Below are 20,659 nucleotides of genomic sequence, written 5' to 3'. Positions count from 1 at the left end.
GTGTTATTAGAACTGAAGCTTTACACGCAGCACACTCCAGTTCTCAGGATAATTTGATAATGCAGTACAAGTTGCCTGATCTATCTCTTTATATGAGGGAGGTGAAACATCCATCTGTGCTAACGTCCCCATCATCCCTCAGCACTCACATGTCAAGCTACATCCATCTCAATCATGAGTGGCAACAGTTTTACAGAAAGTTTTGATGAGGTGCATGATAATTAGCTCTAACCTGTATGCCAAAAGCTTTCCATGCTCAATCTGAAGCTGAACAAGTAAGGTGCCTACAGATGCAGCTAAGCAAACAGAAGAGGCTCCTGCTCTTCACCTTCTCAGCGTCTCTGCTGCCCTTGAAGCCCTACAGCAAAGTCCCTTCACCAGAGCTCTCACACCTACAGCAGTCAAGGTCAGGCTGCTTAAGTCACAGGCTCCCCTCCTCACTCCTTCTGCCTCCATCCAGCAGGGGAATGGTTACACCTCGTGGTGTTTTTGCAGCAACATTCCAGAAGTCATAACTTCCAGCAGAAGAGGAGTGTCAGGAAGGACCAGCCAGGTTAAACTTCACAAAAGTACGTATCTCTAGGGGCTGTTCAGGATGAATAGCAACTCCAAGACCTACAGGAAGGATAGGGAGGGACTTTTCACCAGAGAGGGTAGTGACAGAACAAGGGGTAATAGTTTTAAACTGAAGGAGGGGAGATTTAGTTTAGATATTAGGAAGAAATTCTTCACCATGAGGGTAGGAAGGCACTAGAACAGGTTGCCCAGGGAGGCTGTGGATGCCCCCTCCCTGGAGGTGTTCAAAGCCAGGTTGGATGAGGCTTGTGTAGCCTGGTCTGGTGGGAGGTGTCCCTGCCAGTGCAGGTGGTTTAGATCTAGATAATTTTTAAGGTCCCTTCCAACCTTAATCAATCTGTAATTCTATAATGTTTGTCTACAGCTTTGTTAACCTTCAAAGATAAATCCTACATTGACCTTCCTCATTTTTGTAAAAATTCTGAATAGTTTTTCCACTTACACACCCAAGATGTGATCTGTGCTATCTCACCTAGAGTTATAGGTTGATATTTGTATGGGAAATGTACTAGTTATTGAAATGAAGCAGAACACTTCATGTGAAAATAATGAATGATTGAAGTTTTACTCCTCACTGCTGGTTGTTCACTGCATGAGCACAGGCAAATTACTTAATTCCTCCATGAATCAACTTGAACATCTGGAAGGTCAACATAACACACACGATCTTCCCCAGATGCTCTGACATTCTTACAAAAATAATTTAAATTACTATTATTGTTGCTACACAAACCCATCACTATAAATCTTGCTTTATGGCTACCAAAGTATCTTTGATAATGACAACCCTCTAGCAAAGAGGAGCTGAACAAGTTGGGGAAGTTTAATTTACCCACAATGCCCCCAATTCTCTAGGTAACAGATCCAAAGTACAATTTCTCAGATTAGAAAGTAACAACAGTAGATGTATATATTGCATGTGAGGTTAAACTGGGCCTGTTTGCCAGTGATATTTATGCTGTAATTATCTCAAAACATATTTTAAGTTAATTGCATTCAAGCCAAAAGTAGCTTTAAATCAAATACTCAGTTAAGTGCAGTGCAAATGGAAGACTGAAAGTATGTGTACCTTATAACATCAAATAAATAATAATAAATGCTCTACTATGATAAACCAGATATGGCAATAAAATGCTATTGGAAAAAGGTCATTAGCATATTTTAGAGTAATATCTATTGTAAACTGAAAGCAACACACTGTATTCCTGACAAATGTATCATTTATTTCCTTGAACCTTACTTAGACTCGCACAAGATTTAGATAAACAACAGGGCTTGATTTTACACCATCACTAACTCACAGCCCTCTGTCAGGCTTGGGAATCAGTTCCAAGACTAAAGGAAAGTACATTTTTAAGGTAAGTTAAAATAATCAGAATTGCATCCTAAGCAATATAAGCAAATGTTGTACTGGTGTTTATTTTCCCATCATTTGCCAAGACTCCATAGGGCAGCAAAGCCCAGTATGATGATGTAAAACATCGAAAGAGATGCTTTGGTTTATTATCACATTCCCCACCACTCTCCTGCATGCCCAAGGATGGGAAGTGTTTATCAACCCGTGAAAGAAACATCTCTCATTCTCCTGGGCGAGCCCTCAGAGCTGGTTGTGAGCCAGCAGCTCTTCTCCAGCATGAGCCCTGCTGCATCCCAGACACCAGTGCCTGGAGGCCACCATCACCTGTTGGTGCAACTGATGCACATTGTTTTGAAGCCTGTATCCCTAAGAGCCCTCAGCACCTTCAGGAACAACCTGCATTGCACTTAAAAGGTAGACTGCATTCTTGGCATAGCCCTGACTTCACTGCTGGCAACCTCCCCTACACCTGCATTTTAAACTCTCTGCGTTCCAGTCTTGAAACACCTGAATTGTGACATTAAATCTACATTTATTGCATTTCATAGAATCACAGAATCACAGACTGGTTTGGGTTGGAAGGGACCTTAAAGCTCATCTAGTCCCAACCCCCTGCATGGGCAGGGACACCTCCCACCAGCCCAGGTTGCTCCAAGCCCCATCCAACCTGCCCTTCAACACTGCCAGGGATGGGGCAGCCACAGCTTCCCTGGGCAACCTGGGCCAGGGTCTCACCACCCTCATGGTGAAGAATTTCTTCCTAATATCTCATCTAAATCACTCCTCTTCCAGTTTGAAACCATTCATCCTCATCCCATCACTCCATATCCTTGTAAAAAGCCCCTCCTCCCCAGCTTTCCTGTGGGTGAACAACCCCAACTCTCCCAGCCTGTCTCCAGAGCAGAGCTGCTCCAGCCCTTGGATCATATTCACAGCCTCCTCTGGACTCACTGACAGTTCCATATTGCTATAATTGCTCCATTGCTAGAATTCAGGCTCCAAAATGGACTGAGGGACTTTGAAAAAGGGATGAAATTTAAAACCTTAACAAATCTTGATAACTTGTTGAATCTGACTGTCAGAATAGGTTTCTTTAGTGGTTCTCCTGCATTCCTGGCAGGTTCCTCACCCATCCTCAAGCAAGAACCTTGGAAAGTACCTACATGCATACACCTTTGCAGGTTTTGCTAGTTGGTAATTTGGGTTTTTTTTAAACTTTTTCACTGGAACTCAAGAGTTACTTTTTAAACCTCTTACTTTCACATCAATATAGAATCACAGAATCATAGAATGGTGAAGGTTGGAAAGGCCCTTAAAGCTCACCAGATTCCACCCTCCCTGCCATGAGCAGGGACACCTCCCAGCAGCCCAGGCTGCACAAGCCTCATCCAACCTGCCCTTCAACACCTCCAGGGATGGGGCAGCAAAACCCCCCCTGGGCAACCTGTTCCCACTGAAATTTAGTTATGAAAAAAGAGGACTATTCACACTGAGTTACTGACAGAAGCAAAAAAATGAGCTGAAACCTGAAATTCTTCACTCACATAATCTTCCTTGTGCATTTGTTAAATTACTTTAAAATAAGACTAACATTTATCACAAACACACTTACAGCTCTAAAAACCAAAACAAACTGAAGCTACAATGAATACAGGTCAATCAATTTGATTGGGCACAGCATTTTTATCTCCCTGAACTTGGCTAGAGATTTACTTTTGGATCAATCATGTTCAGGGACAAGGGAGAGTCAAGGAACCAGCATCCAAGTTGGCATGTAGAGCCCTGCCCTCCCTTTGGACATGCCTTGCTGGGATGTCTGTCAGACAGCAAGGAAAAGACAATTTCCCCCCCCTTCCCTCCACTGATACTTAGGAGTCACACATTGCATACAAATTGCCTTTTTGCTTTTGAGAACCTGGGCTTTAATTTCCTCTTTCTTTTTAATATATGAGCTGGCCTGAGTAAGACATAAATAACCCAACTCCACGGGCCGGGTACTTCTCCCTTGGATCGATGAGGAGGAGCTGCACGTTTTGTGCCTCCCCACACAAGTTTAACAACACTGGGATGCAGATCAGCAGCCTCTGAATTTCCACCCCAACCCCTTTCCCCAGGCAGCCCTCCTGGAGCCAGGCAATTTATGCTTCAGGGGAAGAAGGAAACGTTTAAGGGAACTGTTTTGGAAGTTGACAAAGGTCAAAGCAATTGCTTGCTGTGGGCAAGGAGAGCATTAGAACCCAAGACTCAGTTCTAGTAACTGAATATGTACCCATTGAATTGCAAAATATATGAGCCAAAAAAAGGCATTTTCATAAACATGATTTTTTAAATTATCCTATTATTTGCAGGTCAGGAGACTGGCATGGTATGGAGAGTATCTCATATTTATGTTTGAAATGTAAGTATGCTTAGTTATCACCACAGACAGGGCTTCCATGCCAGAGCAAGAGCACAGCTGTAACAGAAACATGCCAGTCAAAGGCACTAGTTATTTTACAGGAGAGAGAACAGCCATGCTCTGATTCAAAACCCCATGTCCTGCACAGGAAAGTTGGCAAATTTAAATCAAGTCCAGGTTAAGAACAAAATTAAGAAGTCAGTGCTATCAAGGGACCCATGGAAAAAGATGTTGAATCCAGCAGTGGTTTTGCCCACTGGTTTCAGTGGCATATTATTTTTTTCCCCTAAAATTCAGAAGAAACAAATTAGCAAGTCAAACCACAGATGTCACAAGTTATAGAGGAAATTAATGCAACAGTCTAACTGAAACAAGGCTGAGTGAAATGCTGTTATTTTCCCTGTGGACTCCTATGTCCACACACTGAGTTCTGCTTTAGGAAGATAATATCCAGAAACCACTCAACAGAAACTTAAAAAAAATATATATCCTTAAAAACAATTCTGCTTTTTAAAAATCTTTTTCTGTTTTCTTCTTTCTCAGAGATGTGCTTGAGTTTTGGGTTAGGGATTGGGTGGGTTGCTGTTGTTTGGGGTTTTTTTATGATGTAATCTGGAACAATTTGGTGTGAATTTGTAATTGGCAATATTCTAGTTTTGCCCTAGGGACTTTTATACCAGGAGTTTTTTCTAATACAAATAATTAGTTGGAAATCCTGACTAACAGTGAAACAACCCCTTGCAAATTAGAAGTGCTGCATGTCTACAACTTCATTGTGAGTGAAATACACAAGACAGAATAGGATGAAAATCATGCAGGCTGCATGTTCATGCAAAACCACCATCAGCTCCAGTCTATTTTCCAATCTGTTATTAGTAGCTCTGACATTGGAACTTAAAACACTTACATGCTGGGTGAATAAATCACACATGCCAGTATAAATTTTTCATGATTTGTTCATAAATTCCTCATTTCCTGTTGTCAGTTATCTTGTCAGAAACTAAGATATACAAAGCAGTAAAAACATCAGCCTAATGTAATTCAGCTGCCTGCTGCCAGGAGTATTTGACAAGCACTGGGAGGTGCTCCATATCAACCAGTATGGAGAGTGCACTGGCCTTTTAGAAATTCATATTTTAAAAAACTTGCATCACCCTTGACTAGTTGGTGAACATCTCACAGGTTTCTTGGGTTTTACATTTAATACTTGTTTGTTAATTTATATTAATTACCAACTGTGTTTTCTTCTACTTCAGCACCAAATAAGAGAGTGGGATTTTCACCTTCTTCAATAAAGACACAAGCATTTACTGGAGTGGTGGGTTTTTTTCCTCAGAGAGCATTAGATTAGACCAGAAAAGAGTATATTAAGAGAAGAGGAATGAAGAAAGATGCAGAAAGCAAGACCTCAGCCTTCAAGAGAAATCAGGGTAGAGCTGAGAATGTGCTCCTCAAGGAGAACCAAGCCCCTGCTCCCTTCCTTAGCAGTCTGCTTGCATCAAAACAGGGTGAAAAATGAGTGTGGAAGGTTTGCTCTGCAGAGGTAAAAGTGTCACTTGAAGGCAAAATCAGCACGTACTTGTGTGATTTCACTGCTGCACTAAGGTACCCAGCAGTGAAGTTGGCAAGGAGCAGAAACCAAACGATCCCTCTCTCCATCCCTTGACCAGTCCTCACCTGAAAAAGCCCATTTGCTTCTTGGCACTCCTGCAGTAGAAACATTTGGGCAAACTGGAGAAGATGAGAAAGAACTCTTAAAAGAGAATGAATAATAAAATCCTTAGAGTCTGTCAAAAGCCCTGAAAATTCCAGGTTTGTGTAGACCAGGAGAACTATGGATAAAAAGTAGTATTTTCTGGGCTAGAATACAGTAAGTGTTGAATGGGAATGTGGAAGTCTAAAAAAGAACCTGCTACTGTACCAAAAGAGGAGGGAACATCCCAGTATGAATATACTGGTCAAGGATGTATCTCAAAAAGGGAAATACTTTCCTTAAGAAAAATTGTCCTTGACTTAACATGAGTGAAGTGGTTGGGGGAGAAGAATCTTGTAAAAAACAGTTTGACACATGAAAAAGCATTTGATGTTGAAGAAGAGCTTACACAAAACATGTTTGTTTTTGACAGCTGACAATTCTACCTTGGTTTTTAAAAAAATAAACATGGTTGCTGCCTGGAAAGATGCAAAAGCAGCCCTGTAAGAAGAACACGAGACAACAATGTGGGAGGGAGAGTGAATACTTGCAAATACATGGTAGTTTTGCACCTCCTTTTAAAATCTGACAGAAACAGGGAAATAAATTCATTCCAGAAATATTTCTTTTTGGAGCATCTTTATAGGCAAGTTGTCAGAAAACCTTCAACTGTCTTCTTCTACATCTAACTAACTTTTTCCAGCTTTATGAGGAGTTTTGCTCTGCCTTGCACTCTGCAGACAAGACTGGGATGCAAAAGGTCAAGCACAGAATCTAATACATTTTATCACAACCTAACACAGAGGGGAGCAAACCCACTGAAGCTACTTGCAGGTATCCTTTTCACTCTCTGATAAGCATGCTGACCTCAAAACCTACAGGTTTCACACCTTCTAAAACAACCATCTGTCTATATAATTTCTCTACTGTACTGAAGTTGCTGGCAATCACAACCAACTCCCAGGCAATGCTGAAATGCTCCTCCAGAGTCAGAAGGTGAGGGCTTAGGCAAGGTGAAGTTGGGGTGGGGAAGGTCAGAGGAGAAACAGCAGAAGCATCTCCAGGGCTCAGCCCTTCCAGCAGCACAGTACCAGGGGGCTCTGGATGCTGGCTGGGAGCACAGGCAGGGTTTGGAGGGAGATCAGAAGGTGCTAGGTGCTGCCTTGCACCAGGCAGAGGGGGACACTTTTCCTCTACATGGCAGGGAGATCACAGCTGCTGTCACTGGCAGAGCAAGCACAAGCACATCCTTGAATACACCCAACTGTAAGTCCTTAGCAGCTCCACAGGCATTTGATGAATGCATATATATAACAAATTTAAAGAAGGAAAGCATTTGCTTTCACTATCTTTCATATTACTGTTCTTAAAACTCCAGATGAAACACATCTTGAAAGTTTAAAGCTCAGCCATTCAAAGAACAGGAGCTGCACAGAAGTACTTGGCAGCATCCAGCCCAGTGTTAACACTTTCTAACCCAAATGATTATACCTGTATGTTAAGGATGCTCTCATTTTGGTAAATGGTAAAAAATAATGAATTTATCTTATCAATCTGTCTATCCAAAGATCTGTCAACACGTCTGTGTGACTGGCAGCAACTGTGCCTCCTTAACTGTAACACAAATCCTCATGATGGAAGAAGAGAAACATCTGTCAAGAACAGCTTAGCTAAATCAGTGCCTGCTATGCCATTAAGAGACAGAGAAGATGAGTTCTCAGTCCTTTTATTCTGTGATATAAACCTTCATACTGGTGATAGCCAGTGATCTGGCACCTCTTTTCTCTCTAAATATACTTAAAACCCTTATTGTCCTATAATCACACATGATGGTACAAGCTGTCATGCCAGAGCATGAATAATTTTCTTCCTTTTTTTTTCCTTTTTAAACTCCAGTTATCACTACCCTGGCTGTGCTTTCCCATACTTGAACTTTAAAAGCCTCTTTTCTAGAATCTGCTCATGAAATACTTCAGATGCTAAAATTTAATAACCCCAGCAAAGGCCTCACTGGCTCTTTGCACACAGAAGCTCCTGATCAAGTGCTACAGAATTGTCAGTCACTTAAAAAGGCAAAAAGCCAGGAAAGGAATCTCTGGCAAATTAAAGGCAAACAGGACTTTAGGCATATGTTACCATTTTAAATAATATTAAATTCATAACTTTACTGGTGACTGTTCTTGTGAATTATTAAAAAAAATAACCCAAATAATGAACAGCAAAAAACTATTTTATACTACAGAGAACACCTCTGATCAGTCAAGTTGCTCCTCCCACCAGGTTCACTTAATATGACACAAACACATGGAAGACAAATCTTGCAGTAGCAGGATCAGCCTTGGAAATGATGCAGTAAAATGATCATCAGCTTTCTGACCTCTGTTCTCCTTAAAATGAGCTAATATTGGCAGGAGAAGGAAATACAACCAAAATGGTGTTGAATGTGTTGGGAGGCTTGAGCCACCCCAGTGCCAGTGTGGCCCAGGCTGGGCACCCAGGGGCACTTCAGGACCCCTTTCACCTACAAAGCAGCTCTTTTGGGTCTACAAGATGAGAAAATGAGCGATTAAGATTTTGGCACAAGAGGTAGGAGTCTTTGATAATTAAACAACTTTTAATAGTTCTTGACCAGCCTGATGTATTCTTCACCCTGGACCTATGCAGCTGGGCCTCCTTGGCTAGGTGCACAAAGGATAAACCTCTCCAAAAGCCTGCAGAGGTCTGGCTCTCTCTCATCCTTCAGGTTTAAAGCCCCCTGCCACCTTGTATCACCATCAATAAAGTACTTTCTTGCATTTCTTGAGTGATAGCTCTTGAGATGGGTCATGGAGCTTTTTCTATTCCCCAATATTTTTTACTCCTGTATCACAAAAAGGTGAGTGATGGAAGGCAGCCAGAAATAACAACCTGGGAATGTCACGGATACTGCTTTGACTATGGAAAGTAAATCACCAGGAATCAACACTCTAAAGTATTTCCTAAGACATTTCTTGAGACAAAAAGAGTATCATGGACTTAACTCTATTTTCCTTTGCAATATCACAAACTGCTCCCAGAAGAAATTCCTATTTCAGTCTCTGATCCCACTGGCAGATCAGCTACTTCTGTTTCCCATGGGAGAGCAAAACCTCCCATTTACCTGAAACCCAACAGGTTTGGGATTTCCCCCTCATTTGTTTGGAAGAAGGGAAGGGGCATGAGTTTCTGTTGTTCTGATACTTTTAAAAATTACTACTTAAATAGAATACTATTTAAAGAGAACTACAGTGCAGAGCAATTGATTTTACTGGAAAAGTAAATAAAACCCTTTCTGAAATATGCATGATCAGCCAAAAGGCCATTTTCTCTCAGCCAAAAGGCCATTTTCTCTCCTACTCCCACTCCTAAGTGCACAAAAAAAACAAAGGCACTAATTGATGGTCAAAGCCATAGAATTTACAATCCAGATCAAACTACAGAAATTCACATTACAGAGTAACAGCCAGGAAAAGCTTTCAAGCTTGAACCTTCAGTTCTAATATACAAATAAACATTTTTAAGCTTGAACCTCCAGTTCTAATACACAAATAAACATTTTTTGTTACTTCTAAAGACTAAAATATTGGGGTTTTTCAATACTGGGAGAGGAAAAGATTAATAAAACTCAAGTGTGAAAAGCCAGCACATTCTTCACTCACTAGATATTTTTAAATGTGCAATAGTATCAACTGAAGTGAAGCTGACATGGAAAGATAATGATTTTAAGTGAAAATTGCTGCACCTTTAGTGCTAAAAATAGACATCACATGACATTATCTTTTACTGGTAGCAAAAATGGAATCCTGCTAACGTGCTTTTTGATTTAAGGCCTTCAGCTGCATTTAGTTACCTACTTCATGCTGCTGCTTTTATGAAAACACAAGTGCTTACACAACACACTCTGTGCCAGACAAAGGAAGTCATTTCACATCTGGGTAGGAGATGTGGAGAGCACCTCGTGTTGTTGGTTAAATCTGCAGCAGGGGCCAGTCCAGGTTGTTGCCTCAGAGCACAGGCTGCCTGGCAGGGCACTGGAATGTCAATTAATAACTGGAAGAGGAGGTTCAGGTGGGTTTTGGTGTCCTTGAGTACATGCTGCACACTGCACAAGGCCATCTGCTGTAGGACAAGGTAGCACCTTTTTCCCCATGACCAGAAGTAAGAGAATTTGAAGCTGCTTTTGACCATGGGAGCATCAGAAGTCCCATGCAATGGTGCCAGCACCAGGAGGTCTCAGGACTCTGCATGGTCCTTCTGCCAAGGAGAGCTCATATAGGGAAGAGCCTTTATGTTTTTTGGTTGATGGGCACCACAATGAGCTGGGAGGAGAGGGTTAGATGCCATCTAGCTTCAACCCTGCTCCCATCAGAGCCACCCAGCAGCAGTGATCCCTGCCAGCCTTGCCCCAGTCCCATGGGAGGAGGGAGAACTGGGATGCTCTGCAAAGGTCCTTGGACTCCCACCACCCAAGGACACCATCCTCATCATCTCAGTCTTGGATTTTGTCACATTTCCAACTAATTTTTCCTGTGGGAACCTAGGGAGGAATTGCTCCCCTGGGTGGTCCCAAAATATTTGGTGCCTTGGGGAGAGAACCTGATCTGGCACCAAAACTGAATATGAGGAGCCAGACAAGGCAGAATAGAGCTGTGAGGCACATGGTCCCAAAGGCCTCATGAAATGAGAAAGCAAATATTCATATGCAGCTTCATCCCAAACACCCACACTGGTACCATAACGTGAATTCAAATGTTTGTGATGTGACCTCCTTCAACCCTACATACAGCTAAACTTGGACTACTTCCACACCAGGGCCTTTTCAGTGGGTTCAGACAGCAGAAGAGAAAAAGAACATTCAGAATCATAAAATACCATTTAAAAATGAAAATGACAGGGTTTTTTTTCAGATATAATCAGAAAATTTAGAATCAGAAAATCTGAAAGGATCTGATTAAATGCAATCTGCTAAGGGTTCCTGCTACTCCTGAAACAATTAAAGCATAAACCAGACAAACAACAATATGTAACAACATATTATTATCCACTATTGAGAGCAGAAAACATTGACTTCCTCTTGAACTGCACCATTTGATAACCAAAAAATATCATAACAATCAAACTGATAAATGTATTGGTGGGTACAATGTGCTCATGGGTACAATCATCACAAAGTATTTTAATGTCAACCCAGGTTTAGATCTAGGAGGGAAAATAATATCCAAATCATTCTTTTCTTTTCAAAATTAATTTGGCAATGCTTCTTCAGATCTCAATTAGATTCTTACAAGAGAATGATCATGATACACAGTCTAATCACCTCTTGCAACTTTCTTTTCAACCAATATATTAAACCCAGGAGTTTTTCACTCTGTGTATATGCAAGTTGGGGGAAAAAAAAGTGCAGGCATCCAAAATAATTAGTTGGCTGTATTAGTACCTTATTAAAAACAAAAGAAATCAGACATCCACGGGATACTGTGGATGGTGACCTCAGAAAATAAGGAAGAAAAAACTCTTTGCAATGGTTTGCCTTTGCTCATAGTAGCACTGAGCCAAGCTGCTACCTCCCCTCTGATGCAAAGAGCTCCTATGCCCTGTTTTGCTTTTGAAATACTTTTTGAAATACCCTGTTTCTGAGCTGCTTCTGAGAAAGACAGACTGTGAGGTGCCTCTCAAGTGCTCATTACCTGTTTGCAGAACAAATATTTGAGTCAGTAAAATGTTTCTAGGCAGATGACCAGCAGGGCAAACTCCTGGTTTAGTAGCTATCCCAGGCAGTGAAGCCCCATGAAACACCTGGTATGTAAAAACCACAGCAGTAACATGGGAAGTTGCTGGATGAAGTGTTAATCTGAATTCACACATCTCTTGACAGTTCTCAAGCTTCCTAAAATGATAAGACACCAGCCCAGGTTGTCCAGAGAAGCTGTGGCTGCCCCATCCTGGCAGTGTTGAAGGTCAGGTTGGATGGGGCTTGGAGCAACCTGGGCTGGTGGGAGGTGTCCCTGCCCATGCAGGGGGGTTAGAACTGGGTGATCTTTAAGGTCCCTTCCAACCCAAACCAGCCTGGGATTCTAACAAGGTACACGTAGCATTCACAATGTCTTGAAGGGATTATATCTGCCCTCATCCAAAGGAGGACAACCAGTTAATGAACAGGAATATTGCCAGGTCTGAACCTTTGGACTGCCTTGCTGCTTAAAACTTTGCAAGGAGCCAAAAACAGCAACACCTTGTAATGGAGGAAAAAGGTCTCTAGAATATCCTTAGTTCACTTTTCTTCTTCATATATAAAACTCTAGAACACCAGAAGTTGGGATCGTTTTATCCCTCTGTGTTTCTTTCTAGTGCAGGGAGAGATGTTCCCTAACACACAATTCTTTTCTTTAAAGTCACTGTAATTTTCTTGTGCCAAATAGAAGGTTGAAGTGTTGCAGAATATATCAGAAATATTTTGAGAAGACATTAACTGCTGCTGAACAACCCAGATGTGCATATTACTCTAATGCTTCTCAGTGGTATTTTTGAAGCAAAATCGTGCTGCAGGGTGAAACCCATCTGCAACTGCCTTCACCTGATTAGGTAGGGATGCCATGGTACAGAGATCTGCATTCCCAGGACAAGAGCAAATCCCAGCCATGCTTTAGGTTTTAGATTTGTCAAAGGAAGCAGAACATTAAAAGACAGAAGAAGCAGAGTCCCAGAGGAAGCTGGACGCAGTCACCCAGCCCAAGCCCACCTTCCTCACTGCAGGATGTCTTCTCCAACAAACAAACTCTTGTCTCCAAAACCATGAAACCCAAAATTCAGACTATTAATAACGATCAAAACTGTAATTATTTTAGTACTGAAAATCATTCCTCCACCTCTAGACTCCAGAAGACATTAATCACAACACAATCAGATGGGAAGAGCACCCAAGAAGCAGGAGATGTTTTCTTGGGGTGCTGGGAGGGGGCTACCACATCTCACCCATACAGCCCCAGCCTTGCAGCTTTGCTGGCACTCAGGCTGCTGCTCAGCTTCTCTAGCACAAGTGATCACAGATTCACAAATAAAAAAGAAAACCAGATCCATTAAATCCAGTGGACTTCCAGTGCCCCAGCTGTTCCAAGTTGTCCTGCCAGTACCACTATCAATATCTCACCTATGCCAGGCACAACATTTCTAACCCCTGGGATAAAATAACCTGCTGTGGGGGATATTTCCTTCCTTCCTGCTATGGGAACCATCCAGGGAAAAGCATATTCCTTCAAGGAATCTCAGCCTCTTGAGTAAGAAGAAAAGCCCAGTGTTATTTGAAACACAGCCAAGTACATTCATTTTGCTCCTAGGTCCAGTTAATTTGACAGGTACAAAACTAAACCAAAAATCCTGCAAGGTCTTTACTGAAAAGGTCAGTACGTTATGCAACCACATTTTATGGACAGCAAAAAAAATTCCCTCCACATACAAAAACTGCACCTTTAGATAATTTATCATCTCTTTTATTTAAAGATGATGACCAAAGGTTTGGGCACATGAGTTAATTTTAAAAATTGGCTGCTAAGAAGACTGCAGGCTTTACAAAGTTTTATCCTCAATCTACACAGGGTAAAGAGTGGGAGGTTCTCCTATGCAGAGAAATACTTGGCAGTAAAGAAAAAACCACAATTGCTCTCATTTGAAGCCTTATTTCATTCCATCCCTAAATAAAATTATTTTGTTGTTCAAGTTCCATGTCTAGACTCTTAAATCTTTTAAATAAGAAAGCACAGACTTCTATAGGAAATGTATTAATAGTCAGGAAAAGCAGCACCAATTTCTACTAATCAAAGCTTTTCCTACTGTTCAGACACCTCTTGAAACAACACATCCCTTCTCCTTCTAAAATATAATTGCATTTCAAACACTTTCTTCATCACAATATCCTACTTGGAAATGTAAAACAGTTACCATAAGCCATAACAACACATATTGAGTAAATACTTTAATGATCAGTGCCCCAGTTATAAGTGCAAGCTTTCAAGTCCCATCCACTAATAATCTCTTTGAACATGGCATTAATGCAGGCTCCAACACTGTCCCCACACAGGGGGGTTGGAAAGTGAAGAAATGAACTCAAAGTTTTTGTGTGCTTCCTACTCCCACCCCCCCTGTCTGATATTAATTGACAGTCTGAAAAACTGCACCATGTCCCTGCATCATCTGTAGGTTTCTATCCCAAATTTCTGTCATCCTTCTGGACTATTTTGCCCTGCTGAGAAAACCACACCTCCACCTACCAGTAACTTGGGATGGATTTTAAATAAGAGCTTTTGCACTTGCACCTCATTCGACAGATGCAACTTGACTGGTCAATTATGCAAGTACAAAAAGCCTATTTCATATATTTATTAAAAATCACTCATGTTTTTGTTTCTATATGCCCCTATGAAGCTCAGCAGATTATGGCAATTCAGCAAATTTTCAATAATCTAAAATACAAGTTTCTTTTGGCTTTGGATTCCCTGTCAGTAAGAATCACTCTCAGGCTCCTGAAGCCTGTACTGTGTTGTAAGGTTCAGAGCTACACAGAACTTGCTTCAGTTCTACCCACACTTTTGATGGGGAGTCACAGCTAGAGCTGAGGTTAATTCTGAAAGCAGAGTACAGAGCTGACAGGTACTGCTATGACAACCACGGAGTACAACAGCCTCCATTTCCCTGCTAGCTCCAAAAATAAACACTCCAGCAACAGTTAAAAGCTACGTGTTTACCAGAGGTACCTCCCTGATCCTTCTTCCTCCTCTCTGCAAGGTTTTTTCTAATTTATTTTTCATAAAAAATCACAGTGTGGTCAGGGGTTGGAAGGAACTTCTGGAGATCATCTAGTCCAACCCTCCTGCTAGAGCAGGATCCCCTAGAGCAGATCCCACACGAACATGCCCAGGAGGGTTTGGAATGTCTCCAGGGATGGAGACTCCACAGCCTCCCCGAGCAGCCTGTTCCAGGGCTCTGGTACCCTCAGAGTAAAGAAGTATCTGCTCATATCCAGATTAATCTCCTGTGTGCCAGTTTGTGCCCACTGCCCATTGTCCTGTCACAGGACATCATTGAGAAGAGTCTGGCTCCATCCTCCTGACACCCCCTGTAGATATTTATAAACACTGCTGAGATCCTCATCCTCAGCCTCCTTTTCTCTAAGCTGAACAGCCCCAGCTCTCTCAGCTTTTCAATCATGAAGGTTCTGGGGGGAGCTTTCAGGAGGAAACGCACCTCCACCCACCTGCAAAGCCCACGCAGCACCAGTGGGCAGCAGGGAAAACCTGCCAGACTCCTCCTGCAAGGCAAGTCACATTTCCTCTGGAAAATAAATGCGTAAGCATAAGAAACCTCATTCTCACTGAGAAGCTTCTCATCTGTTTTGCTTCGACTTCAAGAGGCAAAACAACCAGGTGTTGTATGTAAATGTGGACATTAGACACAAAAAAGAGAACAGAAAAGATCAAATTCAGTTTTCATAGACAGCTCAGCTTCCACTGGAACAGCTGCAGATGAAAGTAGTAGCTACAAATTAATACATCATAAGGTCTACCAAAGGAAATGATTGTCTCAAATGTCAAAAGAAAGACCAAAGACTAAATTATTTTCATTTAGAAAAACGTACAGGGGAACTGCTTTCTTGTTCTGAGTTATGTGATTAAGAGGAACCCAAGTTCAGCTTGTGACAAAAGTTAAAAACAATCTCTACATCATTTCTGCATTATTTCTTAGAAGGGGGAAATGTAAACAATACAAAATTCCTGCCTTTTTCTAAACATTACTCTTCCAGTTAAAGCTCCTTGAGTGCATTTTCTGAGGAATGAAGCATCTGCCACCAAATCACTCCTGAGCCCTATGGTGAAACACAGGAAAATCTCCAGACTCCTTGCAACTGTTAAATGCAGCTCTTGGGAGTTCACCACGGAGACCTGCATGGCAGAAACACCAGGATGGTGGGGGCTCAGGCCTGAATTTCATTATCAAGCCTCTGGTGGGTTGCTACAAAGGGGCTGGAGCAGTAGCTGTGTCAACACAGCTGATAAACTCACATCCTTTTAATCCAGTGATTATTATGCCTTGACTTCATAGGAATAACTCTTCATGAAAATGTAAACATATATAAAGCTTATGTTTAAATGTAATTTAAAAGCATCCAAGTACCTCAAACAGAATTATTAGCAATTTCCAACAGCAATATTTAAAATGACAAGCAGCATTTTCTTTTAAAGTTGTCTTAGCTCAGCCTTATTTCCAGGCAGTATGATCATAAATACATTTAGTCACCACTTGCCAGGAGTTTACCAGGCTTAAAAATTCTTGTTGAAAAAGAAAACCCAACAGATGAAAAGCTACATAAATCTATCAAAGGGATGTTGCAGAACCCACAGACATGCTGCTACCTACCATGGTGAGGTTCACCTCCAAGCCCCAGCCCTGCATCCACTACCCAACACAGAGTGACAGGGCTCAGACTCTCTAGAGATCATTTAGTCTGTTCCCCCTTTCCTTAAATTGTAACTGGCATCTTAGCAGATGCTTGTCAAACTGTTTTTACATACCTCTGCTGCTGGAGACTTCCCAATTCCCCAAGCAATCCACACTCTCTGCTAGAGTATTTCCACCAGCCTTGAACTTGAATGTCTTGCCACAGCTCATGACCAACACTTCCTGCTCAATTCAGTGTGGTTCTTCAAAGGCCATTTCTATCTGCTGTGCTCTAGTTTTTTTTATGTATCTGAAGAAAATATCCTCTCTTTTCTGCATACCCTTCCTTCAGATTTTGCCCCAAACCAATGGCCATTTTGAGACAATACATGGATGAAAACTTAATAATTAAATACTATTTGGATATTCTTTCAATCAACCACCCCTAAAAGTTCTGTGCCAGTAAGTATTGGTCTTTTAGGCATTTAGCTTGTTGGTTTAAACACAGTCTCTTGCTCTTCTCCTAGAAGCAGCTGTTTCAATTGTAACACACTATGGTCGATTATTCATCTCTGTCATCCTGTCATCAATGGTTTTTTTTTCTCATCTCTGCTCTTGGATATTGTTGCTTACTATAAAACAGCAGCTGATTTGGACCAAATTGACAGTGAAATGAAAAGTCAGAGCATCAGTTTGAATTTTCTTTGTTCTCCTCTGATGACTTAGGTTGCACATCACCTACACTGACCATGTGCCTTGCCAGGTCTGATCAGCAGTCAGGAGAGCAATGCCACCTGGAACATCCTGGTGCCAACCAAAGGAGGAATTCTTTGCTGTGAGGGTGGTGAGAGCCTGGCCCAGGTTGCCCAGAGAAGCTGTGGCTGCCCCATCCCTGGCAGTGTTGAAGGGCAGGTTGGATGGGGCTTGGAGCAGCCTGGGCTGGTGGGAGGAGCAACATGATCTGATTGCAGATGCCCCTACTCACTGGAGGGAGGTTGGACTAGATGAGCTTTAGAGGTCCCATCCAACCCAAACCACTCTATGATTCTGTTAAATTGGTACCATTCAAAACCCTAGACTTCCAATTAACAAATTGCTTTGTCACAAAAGCCTGTTTTTTACTTAAATTAGAGAAGTCAGGAAGTAGAGTATGAAGTGGCACATCTAAGAACAAAACCAGTAACAGTTATCTCCTCAGAGATGAAGATTTTTGTGTGCATTTCAGCCCAAGAGGTGGTAGCACAGCGTGAGGCTCTGTGCTAGTGCCACAGAGGCAGGCTGAGCACAGGACTAAACCCCTGCATGGCACAGGACACAGCACTCCCAAGTCATGATGCACTGGACCAAACCCATGCCTGCAGTTTCTGTGACAATTAATGACCATGCAGATCATTATGCACAGAGGAATCCTACCAGTGAAGTCAGGCTGAAAGAATCAAATGTTAACTAACCAGGTGTTTGCAAGTCTTGCCTGTTGCACAGCTGCTGACATGCAGGTCTCTTATCTCCCCTCTGCCACAGTAGCTACAAATCTGTCTCAGCCAGAACATTTTAATCCCCTGTTAACCACCTGGAAGCAAACCAGCACATGGAGACGACCTGCTGGGCTGTCTCTACTGTGAAGGCAAAGAGATGCTTCCCAAGAGACTCAACTGCATGCAGGGGAGAGTTAGAGGTCTAACTTCCAACCAGGTATATTTTTATTTCCTTTGCTTCACACTATCAGATATATTTCAAGCAGACAAACAAATGAACTCACAGACATTCTGGATATAGTTAAAATTTGGGTCACTTAATTCGTTTAACTGCACAGAAACACACAACCTGGAGAAGCAAGTGCTTTACAGGAGTGATGCAAAATGGCAAGTGCCAAGTTATTTCCATTGAGAGGACGTGGTAGCTTTAAAAGACAGAATTTGTTCTTAATGTTTTCCCAGTTTTCTTCAATAAAAGTTTATAGGAGTGAAAATAAATGGACCAGATGGACAAAAAGGTCTTTTACAATGCAGCTTTCTGTTTTGGGAAACCACATTAGCTTCGACAGGAAAAATGAAAAGCACTCAAATCAATTCAGAAGCATTTACAAATGAGCTGGTGTAATGAAAATGAACTCGTAAATTAGAGATGAACAACCCCCTTTAGCACTTCTGCAGATATTCAACAACACCAGAAAGACCTGAAAAACATGTGTTTTTAACTTTCAATACTACTCAAACATTCTATAGGCACCAAGGTTATTCAGTAAGGAACAAAGATCTTAACATCACATCCCACTTTTGCTTCTTCAGGACTAAATGTTCATCATGGGAAAAAGACAAGACTGATCTTAGGGATCAGGAAATCAAAGGCCCTTCCCTGGCTGCAGAACTCAGCATCACACTTTGTATCACTCCAGACTTGCAGAGTAAGGAGCTGAGTGGTGAGGATCCCTTTGTGCTTTTAAGGAGAAATGGTGGGGAGAGAAAGGCTTTTTCTACACTTTCACTGTGGCATTTCTATGATCCTAATTCCACAGTTAAAACTAAATACTGAGGTCAGATCCCTTCCCAAATGAACACTGGGGGGTCATCTGGCAGTGTTGTGAAGATAATATGAGAAATCCCTGTCATCTTTACACCTGGGGAAAGACTGGTTGTAATACTGTTCACCCCACAGTAAATACCATGTGACTGGTTAATTGGCATTTACAGTGCCCAAACACAGACTCTCCCAATCATATTTCAATCCTTTAAAAAATCCAGCAAAGCACAGAGGTGTTCTCCTCCTCCTGGGAAGGAAACAGATGCTGTGAGGGATTCCAAAGCACCTGCAGCACGACTCTTGAGACAGTTAGAGCTCTCAAACCAAGACCACTTTCAAAAGAAATAAATAAAAAAAGGAAAGAAAAAACCCAAAGGGGTTTAGGTCTTCCTCACCAGCTCATCTGCAGCCACACAGAAACATGCACCCACCACCAATGGGTAGAGCTCCAAAGATGGCTCCATCTCCTAACTCATATTTATCAAGAAAGGATTTTATTAGGCTGTTAAGGAGAATTCAGAAACCAAGATTAAGGTTATGGTGCCTTCTCATAACTTACATAAGTAGGAACTGTGGTTCTTGACTTCATACAAGTAAACACTGACAACTTTATAGCATGGTAGCTACAAGTATAGATGAGATTTCTCCAGGCAACTAGTAAATATGATGTTTTTCCTTATACTTTCCACCACAGCACACATAAAAGCATTTGACACACTTAATAAATGTCACAAACACAAAATATTGCACAAAAGCATGCTAAATAATGACAGAGCTGCAATTATTGAGGAAAAAAAAAAAAAAAATGGGGATTAGAAACATTTGCAGCCTTTCTCTCCATACCAGGTTGATGGCATCTGGGGTTTAAATGCCCTGTCAATTCCTTCTTGTTAATACCACTGAAAATATTCCACATTGGCACATGAGAACCACGAGCCCTTGAATTCAAATGCAAAACATATCATTTAATCCCAAAGGAATAAATGTAGTCATTGTAAGATATGTACAGATCCCCAGTGCTCCAAAGTCTTAGTTCTTAGTATGATGCCATCGTTAATTTGTGGTGGATTCCAAGAGCCCCAAAACAAGCAAGTAAAACACTGCCCTGCAATCTCCAAAACCAATTTTTAAATAATTATTTGCATCAGAGAAGGGAAAAAAAAATAATAACACAACCCAAAAAAACCCCTGCAAGCTGCTGCATTGTGTTTTACTGTTTCCAAGCAACACTGTTGTTTCAGATAAAACATGAAGCTGCCACCTCAGAAAGCTACAGGGCTTTTTCCTCTCTACTTACTTATTCTGCATCATGTTCATTATAACCCAGTCGAAGGGATAGACATTCTTCCCAATCAGATTCTTGAACATGATGAATGTTTCCATGAGAAAATCCTAAAAAGAAGAGAAAATATTTGGAAAAGATTCACTCTTCTAGATGAAAAAAAAATACAAGTGATATTGTCAGTTATTAATGACTAGATTCAAAAGGTGTCTTACTGTTCTGCTTCATGAAAAAGCCATTACTCATATACAACACACATCAATGTATTAAAGCTTATTCATATGTGATGTACATAAATCCTACTATAATTCTATTTAAACTTTTCAGAAATGATATCAATAGTAATCTCACATTGTAAACAACCCATCGTAAACACCCCGTGGTATT

At 41.4% G+C, this 20,659-nt stretch overlaps 1 protein-coding gene across 1 annotated transcript in view; it reads right to left on the bottom strand.

The window, feature by feature from the left end:
• Nucleotides 1-20,659, bottom strand: part of DOCK1 (dedicator of cytokinesis 1) — a 298,906-nt gene that overhangs the window by 107,324 nt on the left and 170,923 nt on the right. The window contains exon 30 of the mRNA XM_010001879.1: nt 20,288-20,382. Coding sequence (XP_010000181.1) covers nt 20,288-20,382 — 95 coding nt within the window. The remainder of the gene's footprint in view (nt 1-20,287; nt 20,383-20,659) is intronic.

This window comes from Chaetura pelagica, unplaced genomic scaffold (assembly GCF_000747805.2).
Source record: "Chaetura pelagica isolate M959 unplaced genomic scaffold, ChaPel_1.0 scaffold477, whole genome shotgun sequence".
NCBI lineage: Eukaryota > Metazoa > Chordata > Aves > Apodiformes > Apodidae > Chaetura > Chaetura pelagica.
This window is presented reverse-complemented; position numbering and strand designations above follow the sequence as displayed.